Here is an 11909-nt window from a genome sequence, read left to right on the forward strand (position 1 = left end):
AAATCGGACCATGCACCCTTCTATCTTCAACTTACTAACTCTGGTATGAATAATAGGCGAAGAAGACCATTTCATTTTATTGCTACTTGACTCTCTCATCCAGACTTTAAAAATTTGGTAAAGAGTTCATGGGATATGCAAAAATCCTGCTCTGAAGGCATCAACAACTTCAGGGATTCTTTGAAGGAATGGAACACAAATGTTTTTGGGGATCTACTTAAAAGGAAAAGGACACTTCTCAGAAGACTTCAGGGCATTGCCTCTAGCCTCTCTCAAGGTAGGAATGATTTTTTGGAGAAACTTCGCACTGATCTTTGGAAAGAACATGAGAATGTGCTTGCTTGGGAAGAATTATTATAGTACCAAAAGTCAAGATGCAAATGGATCAAGTTTGGCAATCGCAACACTAAATACTTCCATTGTTCAACCATGATCAGAAGAAGAAAAAATAAGGTGACCTCGCTCCTTGACTCTAATGGGACTCCTTGAAGAGATTAACGAGACCTTATTAACCATTATCTCGAAGACTGATCTGGTAACTAGCCTTTGATAATTGTATCCGATAAGTCTGTACAATGTTACATACAAAGTGGTAATTAAGATCTTAGCCAATCGCATAAAAAGGCTAATGGACAAGCTAGTGGTGCCGACACAATGTAGTTTCGTACCTGGGAGGCAAAGCACGGATAACATTGCCATTTTTCAAGAAGTCATACACTCCATGCAGAATAAGAAGGGCCATAGAGGTTGGATGGATATCAAGATCGATCTTGAGAAAGCATATAATAGGATTAAATGGAGTTTCAATAAGGATACTCTTATGGATATCAGCCTTTTGACTCATATTATTAACCTTATTCTATCATGCATTTCTACTGTAAAGATGAGAATTTTATGGAATCGTGAGGAGCTTGACGAGTTCTCTCCTACTAGAGGGATTTGATAGGGTGATCCCATATCACCATATATTTTTGTTTTGTGTATTGAACACTTGTCTCAGCTTATTAATGTGGTTGTTCACCATGGCTTCTGGAAACTCATTTGCATTAAGCAGGAATCCTCCAATATCTCTCACCTCTGCTTTGCTGACGATCTTATTCTGTTCGTACAGGCTAGCCTTGATCAAGCAGGTATTATTAATAAATACCTCAATACTTTCTGTGAAAGCTCCGGTCAAAAAGTTAACCATGACAAGACTAGAGTTTTCTTTTCTATGAATGTTGGTCATAATGTGATAAGCGATATAAGCGAGTCCTTAGGATTCTCTAGAACCGAGGATCTTGGTAAATATCTGGGCGTTCTTACTCTTGCAGGGAGATGTACTCTGGTGAAATCTGTTCTCTCTACTATTTCTTATTATACATGCAATCTGCTCTTTTACCTTCTTCTACTTGTAATGCTATTGATCGTAAATGCAAGGGCTTCCTTTGGGAAAATATTGAAAGGTCAAAGAAAATCCACCTTCTAAGCAGGAACAAAATTTGTGCATCTAAGAACACAAGAGGACTGGGTATATGTCATATGAGTACTATGAACCATGCCTTTTTGACAAAGGTGGGTTAGGGCCTTATTAAAAGAAAAGATTGTCTGTGGGACAAAGTTCTCCGATCCAAATATGAGTGAGAAAATGATATTATCCTTAAGGTAGAGAGGAGGAGGAACGAGTCCAACCTTTGAAAAGGAATATGCGAAGCGTGGTCTGACGTCCAAACAAACTACATTATTTGGCAGATAGGAGATGGTCTAAGATTAACTTCTGGAACCATAACTGGGTCCCGGACGTTGGCTGTCTTAGTCAATATACTAACCAGGTTAGTGTTCAAATTAACACGAATAATACTTTAATGAACTTTCTTACGGTTTCAGGAAACTGGGATGAAAGGAAGTTGGCTACCTAGCTACCAGAGGAGTTGATAAAGAAAATTGTTGATGCCCCTCCCCCCTTCATCTTGGAAGAATGCGGACCTTATGGCGTGGAGATTTTTCTCGGACGCGACCTTTGAGATGAAGTCGGCTTACCAGAAACTGATCGGTGAACCAACAAATTCGAACAAACTACCCAATCTTTTTTGGAAGTGGAAGGGTCCGAAACGCATTCGAACCTTCCTTTGGTTGGTCTCGCACCATGCCATCCTCACAAATGTCGAAAGAAGAAGATACCACCTTACAGGAAGAGGATCTTGTCCAAGATGCCCTCTACAAGAGGAAATTGGTCTCCATGTTCTTAGGGATTATGGGTATGCTGCTAGTATCTGGCTCTCCCTCATTATAGATGATAGTCCAAAGAACTTCTTTGATCTTAATATGAATGACTGGCTGATCCATAACCTTACTTTGAAAGGAAATTATCCCTGTCTGTTCGGGGTTACTATCTCTTCCATTTAGTACTTCAGGAACAGGCTTATTTTTTAAGGAGACACCACTGCTTTCCACCATAGAGTGGAGCAGGTAAAGGCATGATTTGCAAAGATTTCCAAAGTCATCAAAATCCCTATTTGTCCTCGATAGAACCAAAGGGATCAAGAGCAAGCTATTAAATGGAGTACTTCAGTGGATGGGCTTATCAAGCTTAACGTCGATGGTTCTTTTCTGTCTCAAGCTAATAGTGTTGCGTACGGAGGGGTGTTCCGAAATCACATTGGCCAATATGTTAAAAGTTTCACCTCTAACTTGGGCAATTGCTTTATTACGCATTCGAAACTTTGGGAGATAATCCATTGAATTCAAATTGCCAGCACAAACAATTTCACTAATTTAATAGTTAAGTCTGACTCTTTAGCAGCTATCAATTTTGTTAAGAAAGGCTATCTTGCTACACATCTGTGCGCCCCCTTGTTGCTGACATTGGCATTCTTGCTGGGTGTATTCATAATGTCTAATAGTTACATACCCTACGTGAAACTAATTCTGTGGAGGACATTCTCGCAAAAAAAAGGCATAACTTTCTCTTTGGACTTCACATTCTTAAAGCTATACCTCTTAATGTAGTTAATTTTCTTATGCTAGATACTGCAGGTATTTTTCTTCCAAAAGGATTTTTTTTTTTTGAGGTCTTTGACCCTTTTCTCACCAAAATAAATAAATAAGGGGTTATATATAAACCACACCTATCTCTAATGAATTAATGATAGAGCTTCATTAGCTCAAAGTGTTTAAAATTTATTAATTATAGATATGATAGCATAAGAGTAGTCTTTATTGTTGATTATTTGGTTAACTTACTAAAGTTAAGATTTTTCTTTTATGGATTTGTGAGTTCAAATCACATTTTCAACAATATCCAAATAGCTAGTATATAATCTTATAAAGTCATTCTTTTTAAAATTTTTGTTGTCCTGATTTATTAATGTAAAAAACTTTTATTTTTTATGATTTCAAGCTATTGAAATAACATAAAATAATACAAAAATATTATTTGTACACTAAAATCAGTTACCAATGTATTTGTGTATAAATACATATGTGGTTTAATTTATTTTCAATGTGTATGTGTATTCTAACATGTATTTTATACTGGTAACTAACTGTAATGACTAATTTTAGTATATACGTGGTATAATCCAAAATAATATTGAGATTTTTTATATACTTTTTATCTTTAAAAATTAATTTATCATATTAATATTACTCTTTAAATTTTATCTTATAATTTGTAGATAACTTGATGGATTTGATTAATAAACGTCAAATTTTGGTAAGATTTTTAGAAAAAAATATTCATTAAATAAATAATTTAAAAATTGAAATTTAATGTATTTATTGAATGTAAAAAGTTAACAAATATTTTAAACTAAATTCTAATTTGATTTTGCTATCATTTGTGTTAAAAATATGTTTGGCCCCGAAGAATTTTGTGAAGGTCAGCAACTGCCCTCGGAGTTGATTGGTACTAATGTAAGAATGAGTTGAACTTTTATCTATTGTTTTGTCGATTTTTGGTAAGTCAATAGTAGTTTGGTATCTAATAGTTGAGAAGCCAAAATCTACTTCTGTTTGCAGGTACCAATTTTCTATAAGTACATCAAAGTGTCTCGAATTAGACAGACATCGAAACAAAGAGTAAATAAAAATTTGTAAAAAGATAAAAGAAAAAATTAAAAACAACAAATTCGAAAAGAAAATTGGTTAAAATCGAAAAAGAGTTGCGGTGAAATTTAAAGAAAGCAGTAAAGGTGCCTTCGACTGGGTTAAAGAGCTTTTGGCATGAAAATTAAAGGAACTGGAAAATAAATTGCATTTTTGAAAATTAAATCATTGCTTAAAACATAAATTAGCTTGAAAGGTAAAGTTTAAAGAAAGGTAAATTGAAAAAATAAAGACATGAAAGGAATCCTACAGATAATTAACTCGAAGCAGACTCAGAAAGTCTCTGGAAATGTGAGTGTGCGTGAGTAATTTCTGAAACAAAGTTTCAACTCTTATTCCCTAAAACTTTCTAATATTTATAGTCTATTTCTGTAACCGATTATTAACTACACGGTGCTGTCTTGTATGCGCACTCCCTGATAATCGTTCCCGCTCTTTTGCTAATAAAACGTTACCCATCAATTCCTCACGTGGTGAAAGCTCTCAACTTCTCCACTTATGTAACCGTTGGATTCACTATTTCGAGCAATCATTCGATTTCTCATTCGAATACCTATTCGACTAAGCCCGCTCGATTTAACAAGGTGTCTGAGATCAAATCTGTATCAAGTAACTCTCGACTAATGCTTGCACGTGCACTTCTTCAACATCTGTCTCCATCCCAATTATCTCTCTTTAATATTTCGAATTAGCTCACCCTAGTCAAAAATATTTTTCGACTAACACCTACATATTTTATTGAAGAGCAACGAAACAAAATATTTTGTTTTTGGCAATACTGGATTAATATTATAAACACTAAGTATTATATTCTAAATCTTAAATTTAAATTCTAACAGTAAAAAAATAAAACGTGTTAGTTAAATATTGACTAATGTTTAATAAAAAATATTAATTTCTTAGTATTTTTTTATGGAAAAATCTAGGGAGCCAGTAATTTTATTAAATTCTGGCCAGCATATAATTAACAAAAAAAGTAAATTATTGGATGAAATTTCACACCAATCTTACACTATTAAAATCATCATTAATAATTATTTGATAGCTACAAATCACAAAAATGGTTGGTTTTAGCACTCCTCTTTCTCTATATTGAATATGGTGTATGTTTGACAAATAATAATAATAATAGGTTATGTGACTGGATTAAGTAAATTTTCACGTAAGAAAATTTATTATATTCCTAATAACTCGATCAAAATCAAGGAGGCGGAATTTAAAAATGCTATATGCACATTTAAGTTATTAAATAAATATTATATATATTTATATATATTTATTGTGTAATTTATTTTTAATGTGTATTTTATATTTTAATGTGTATTTTTTTTAGAGAGTTGTTTTTTCGTATATGCGTAACATGGTTAGATTAAAATAAGCAGTACATATTTGAACGTTTTTTATTTTTTTAAAGGCGAGATTTCGAATTTTATTCTTGTATATGAATGAAAAAAAGGGTTAGGTCTCTTATATAGAAGATCATATTTTAAATAATAATAATAATAATAATAATAATAATAATAATAATAATACCTTACACGACATATATAGAAGACACGAATCGTCTATTTGTGATTATTATTATTATTATTAGCATATTGGTTGATGAGCAATAATGTATATGATATGGTAGCTATTCTCGTGGTTGTGATTCTTGAGGAGGAAGAAGAGGAAGAAAAGAATATGGAGTGATGAAAGAGAGAGGGAATCGGCTATAAAGGAAAAGAAACTGCACTCAACAGAAAACAACAAAAAAGAAGGCAGGTCCAAAGCAAGTTGCATTTGATAGATGCAGATAGAAATAACTAATTAATAAATAATAACAAGAAATACTATATTACTTGGAAAAATTTAGGGGGCAGCAATTTTATTGAATTTTGGCCAGTATGTAACCAGCAGAAAAAGATGAGCCATTGGATGAAATCTTATACCAATCTCACACCATCAAATCATCATTGATAACTAATTAATGGTTAATAATCACAAAAGTTGCTGGCCCTAGTATTGCTCTTACTTAATTTCCTTATGGGTGAACTAGAAAGGAGCAAAGCTTTCTATAGGCACATATTCAATTATCATTTAATTTACAATATATATTCTGGAGATTGGAGAAAGGGATATGTGGATCTTGCAAATTAAAGAGATCACAGGCCCATTTTATAGTTGCATTATTGTAAGGTTCTTATTCCTCAATCATTTTGATTAAAACCACCGAGAAAAAAGGTGAAATTCTCATGATGATGATCAACATGCACAAGCAAGTTCATAACCTATACTTAGGAATCAATCAAAAAGCAAGTTGTTTGTAGATATTTATAATAACTTAGAATGAAAAATATATAATTATATTTTTTAACGTTTGCAACTTTTTTTAAGAATATCTTTAATATTTAATGTTATTTAATTTTATCTCTAAAATTTTTAATTTTTATTTAATTGCATATCTTATGTTTACAATTTAGGTTAAAACTACTATTGGACATTTTTAGTTTCGTTCCTAATGTTTTAGATGGGGTTAAAGTCGTCTAGGGAAATTTTGAAACAAATAAATAAAAAATATTAAAATAAAATTAAGCGTTAGAAATATTTTAAAAAAAAAACAGTCACAAACATTAGAGATAATGCAAAAATTATACATTGTCCTATTAAATGATTTTGGTCTTATGCATGTTTAGCCAAAAAAGCAAAAAAAAAAGCAAAAAAAAAATGAAACAAAAAGAGAGAAAATATTATAAGTGAATCAAATTAACTCATAAACGAGCTCAAATTCTATTTGTTAAATGTTCAATAAATTAAGGTCATAAGCTTGTGAATCGAATTTAAATCTGAATTTGAGTTCATACACACATAATTATAACTTTCATATTTGTTAAATACATGACGATGTATTGTTTTTTTAATTTTTGTCGTATCAAATCTTTTAATATCTTCGTTGATTTTATTGTAGCTTAAATAGATGTTAAACTATAACGTGATAAGTCTAATTAAATTATTTATAATAAAAGAGAAATAATATATATTAATGTTTTAATATAAAATTTTATAATTATCTTTTTTATATATGATTTGATAGATGATATAAATAGATAAACAACATATATAATTGGTAGTTTTTATATATAAATTATAATTTATTTATATAAAATATAGATTGTATTTATGTTATTTGAGCGAGTTTATAAATTCTATTTAACTCATAAAATTTTAGTAAGTTAAGTTTAAATTTTATAAATAAGTTTGATTGTTAATAAGTCGAACTTAATTTTCATAAATTTGATTTTAATATATAGCATTTTGTTAGGGGTGTTTACGGGCCGGCCAGTTAGTTTGAATTTGAAAAAAATGAGAATTAATTAAAGGAAAAGTTTAGGAGCCAGCAGTTTTGTTGAATTTTGGCCAGCATGTAACCAGCAGAGAAATATGAATCATTGGATAAAATTTCACACAAATCTCACACTATTAAATTATCATTGATGGCTATTTACTAGTTATCAATCACAAAAGTTGCTGCCCCTTAACATTGCTCTTAATTAAATTTTGATTAGTTTGGATTGGTTTAAATATAAAGTTTTTTGTAAGTTGATGCAAACCAATTTGAACTGATTAAATTCAAGTTGGATAAGTTCAGATGATTAGATATTTGATTAAAAATAAAATTTAAAAAAATAAAAATATATATAAAAAAATTATGTAAACAATATGTCATAGTAAAAAAAATAAAGAGTAATATATAATTAAAATTATATTATAGTTAAATAAATATTACAATTTGATTTGAAGAAAGATAGATCCGTATATATATTATTATATTTTTATTTTTTAAATTAATATAATTTTAATATAGTAATAGAGTTGGCTCGAGTTTTTCAATCCTAAAATTTATATCCGAATCAATTAGTGTTGGATTTAATCAAATTTGATCTGATCTGATTACATCCTATTATTTATCAAATATAAAATTAATATAATCAAGTCACATCAATTTTCATCGAATAATACTCATGAATATGTATTTGTATGGTGTGTAAATTTTGAGAATTTATTTTAAATATTTTTTTAGTATTTTTAATTAATTAAATAAATATTATATTTTATATTAATAATTTAAATTTTAAATAGTTGACTATCAATTAATTTAATTACTTCTTTATTAAAATTATGAAAACTAAAAATCCAAAACTTTTAATTGCCTTACCCTAATCTTAATAATTTAATTTGTTTGTTTTTTCTAATAATATATTTTTTTAAGAAATGTTATTTTTTTTGGATCAACAGCTCGTTTCCCAAACAAATTAAAGACAAATAAGAAAAAGACGCAATAATAATGATAGTTCAACACGCATGGGAATTGGAACCAACCTGCACAAATCTTTTTAGTGTTAGGCAACTTGTTCTGATGGAATTAACAAATCCTCCTTTTTGAAAAGATGACAAAACTAGCTTTTCATATTCATCAATAATGATACATGACTACTTTATTCATCAATCAAATTATCTTATTGGCTGTTACCATAACCTTAGACTGTTCCCATTACTACACAGATTATAGAGACCCAAAAGGATAAGATTGCATTTTCACATGAATAATAATGTATCATCAAATGAAATTGACACATGCATCCATGATCATTATATTGATCGATCAAGAGATGATAATTATTCATATATCACTCCTTTCTATGTAGTTGTAAATTATATTTATTAGTATTTATTAGTGACTTTTCGTTAGAAATAAAAAGACGATGAGAAGAAAATAGTATTACCTAGTAATATGCACCCAACTGCTTCTATTAATGTTTTTTTTTTTTACTTTTCTTTTCGTTATATATATATCTGGGATATAGAACCATGGGCTGTGAGATAAGAAAATTAGTCTAAATTTATACATCAATTGAACTAGTCTTAGGTGACATGCCTTAAAACTTCTATTTATAAAACATGGATACAAATAAAATATAAAATAATGGAATATTTTAGTATTAAATTTTTGTTATATAATTAATAATTATTACTTTTAGCTTAGAATACATTCGTACTCCAAATTTGATATTTCATATTAATTATATAATAATATTTGTGCAAAATTAACATGCTACACAATTCAAATTATTCTTAATTATATACAATATGTCATAAAAAAAATACATGTCATTTTAACCGTAGAATATAATTATTCTTGCTTCTTTCCACTGTAATTATATTTATAGATCTAAATTAAATTGTAAAAAAATGCACAGAGTATGGTTGGTACAATCAAAATATTATGTATACTGTATACCTTAATGAATAATTAAATTGTACTAAATAACCGAGGCCAATGAACTGCGAAGTTTTTAATAAAAAACCAAAATACTATATACCGTGAGTATAAATTATAAAACATATACATGATAATACATCATACATACAAATTACAAAATAGAAATCTCTGTTGAAATTTTCAAATTTCACATTCTCAAACTCCATTACAATTTGATATGCAAAGAAGCAAAATTTTAATAATATAAAGACAATTACTCAACTTTTTATATAATTAAATGGACAAGAAATATACCCAGCAGATACATGTCCACAATTCATTTTTTTAATTTAAAAAAAAAAAACTATTTATGATCAAACCTTTCCCAATAATCACTAGTAGTTCCCAAAAAATACCAAAAAAACATAGCCCAGGTTTAACTTAAATCTCAGAAAACAAAAAGTAAATAATTAACGAAATCTTGGAATAAGCTTAGCAAGAAGAGGTGACTTCATCTCAAGAGAAAGTTCCAAGCACTCAGATAAGTCAACATGATTTGTAGGAATCCATTTGAATGTTTGAAGCAATATAGCAAGCCAAAGCTCCACAGTAGCCAAGCCCATAGCTTTGCCAGGACACACCCTTCTTCCAGAACCAAATGGTGCAACCCTAAGATCAGACCCCATTATTTGAACCTCTTCTTCTATGAACCTCTCTGGCTTGAACTCTTCTGGCTCAAACCAAACTTCTTTGTCATGCGTGATGCCCCACATGTTCACCATTGCCGTTGTGCCAGCTGGAATCATGTGGGGGCCCACTTGTGTGTCGTGGATTGCAAGCCTCGCCCATGATAGCAGTGGGCCTGGTGGGTGCATTCTTAGGGTTTCCTTCACTATGGCACGTAGGTATGGTAGATTTTGAAGATCTAAATCATTGATTGTACGATCATACCCAACTACAGAGTCAATTTCAGATTGAGCTTTTGCTTGGATTTCAGGGTGCAATACCATCCTTGCTAGAATCCATTCCAAAAGAATTGCTACTGTATCAGTCCCTCTAAATATCATTTCCTGAAATAAATTAAAAAAATTCAGTAAAATATATTAAATTATCTAACAATTCAGAATATCATATTCACTTGATAACGTCAGAGACTCACCCAAAGAATAGCAACCATATCAGAGTGCTGAAGCTTGCTCTGTTTTTCCAAATCTAGTAACACGTCAACAAAGTCATCAAAGGCTTCATCCTTGGCAACCCTTTTCATTCTATGTTCCAATATGATATTTCCAACAAAATCATCCACTTTCGCTACTAGATTCCTACACCTCTTTCTGACACCTTGCAAATCCAACCAACCCAAGAAAGGGAAGTGGTCACTCCAATTAAAAACACCAAGCAGATCATACCCTTCTTTCACCAACTCTTCAAGCTTACACCCATTACCACCTTCACCAAACTCATAGCTTTTCCCAAACACACTCATCATCACATTGTTTAACGATCCTAAATGCAACACCTCTCTAACCTTAACCTCACTCTTCTTCTCCATCAAACCAACCATTTCTTTCACCATGTGCTCACCAACTCTAGCTCTGAACTCACCGCTAGCAGCGATCCTCCGTGGAGAGAACAAATGAACGGTGGCGATTCTTCTAAGGTTCCTCCAGTATTCGCCATAAGGAGCGAACCCCATTGCACGGTGGAAGAGAAGCTCGTAAGCTGATTCTTTGATAGGTCGATCAGCGAAAGCTGAACTGTTAAGAATCTCTTTGGCCGTGTTAGGGTTTGTGGAGATAACAAACCGGGTCACCCCAATGGAAAATGCCATCAAGTTCTTGGCCTTAAATGTTTCGGCCAAGTTAGCCAGAACCCTGTGAGTTAAGGTTCCAGTGAAGGCCGAAACAAGGCCAAGAACTGGAAGACCTGAAGGTCCAGGAATCGATCTTTTGTTGTTGTTATTAGTATTATCGGCACGTGGTGATTCTAAACGGAACTTGGAGAGAGCCCAAGCAAGACCACCAGGGACCAACCAAAAGTTGAAAACAAGAAGCAATAGAAGGAGAGAAAGGAAGACATGAAAGTTGAGTGATGCAAAACAAAGTGAAGGTGGGAGAAGCATAGAGCATAGTTGTGATGATGACATTATTGTGTGTATTCTTCAATTTTTTTAGAGTGGATGGAATTGTTGAAGAGCAAAGGTGTGGGAAAGTATTTATATAGAGATGCTGGACAATGAAGAGGCACTCATATAAACCTTACCTACCCTTAATTAATTACGAGATCTCATCATCATTTATATCGTAATTATTCGCATGCATATATCATGATGTAATCTCCTTTTTATTATTATTTTTACTTTTATAACCTTTTAATAATAATCTTTTTAAAATAAGTGTTTTTTCTCTCAATTTTTAATTAAAAAAACAAATATATTTGAATAATGCATTTTTATAGATACTTTTATTTTTCTAATAAAACTACACTTTGCCTATTTGTATAGGTTTATAAGTAATTTTTTATTTTTAACTTATAAAAATATATATTATTAGTGTCCGATGTAATTTTAAAATAAAATTGTAAA

General features: G+C 30.8%; 1 protein-coding gene across 1 annotated transcript; it reads right to left on the bottom strand.

Moving 5' to 3' along the window:
- Positions 1-9614: 9614 nt before the first annotated feature.
- LOC107468820 (cytochrome P450 78A5-like) lies at positions 9615-11509 on the bottom strand. Its single transcript, XM_016088195.3, has 2 exons — positions 10485-11509; positions 9615-10395 (listed from the first exon to the last, which is right to left on the bottom strand). The coding sequence occupies exons 1-2, from the start codon at positions 11469-11471 to the stop codon at positions 9796-9798; spliced, it is 1587 nt and encodes a 528-aa protein (XP_015943681.1). The 5' UTR covers positions 11472-11509; the 3' UTR covers positions 9615-9795.
- Positions 11510-11909: the final 400 nt, after the last annotated feature.

Source organism: Arachis duranensis, chromosome 1, assembly GCF_000817695.3.
Source record: "Arachis duranensis cultivar V14167 chromosome 1, aradu.V14167.gnm2.J7QH, whole genome shotgun sequence".
Taxonomy (NCBI): Eukaryota; Viridiplantae; Streptophyta; class Magnoliopsida; order Fabales; family Fabaceae; genus Arachis; species Arachis duranensis.

Coding starts and splice junctions, on each gene's coding strand:
- LOC107468820 (XM_016088195.3), bottom strand. CDS start 11,471: ATGTCATCATCACAACTATGCTCTATGCTTCTCCCACCTTCACTTTGT. Junction 10,396..10,484: donor ATATGGTTGCTATTCTTTGG/GTGAGTCTCTGA, acceptor AATTTATTTCAG/GAAATGATATTTAGAGGGAC.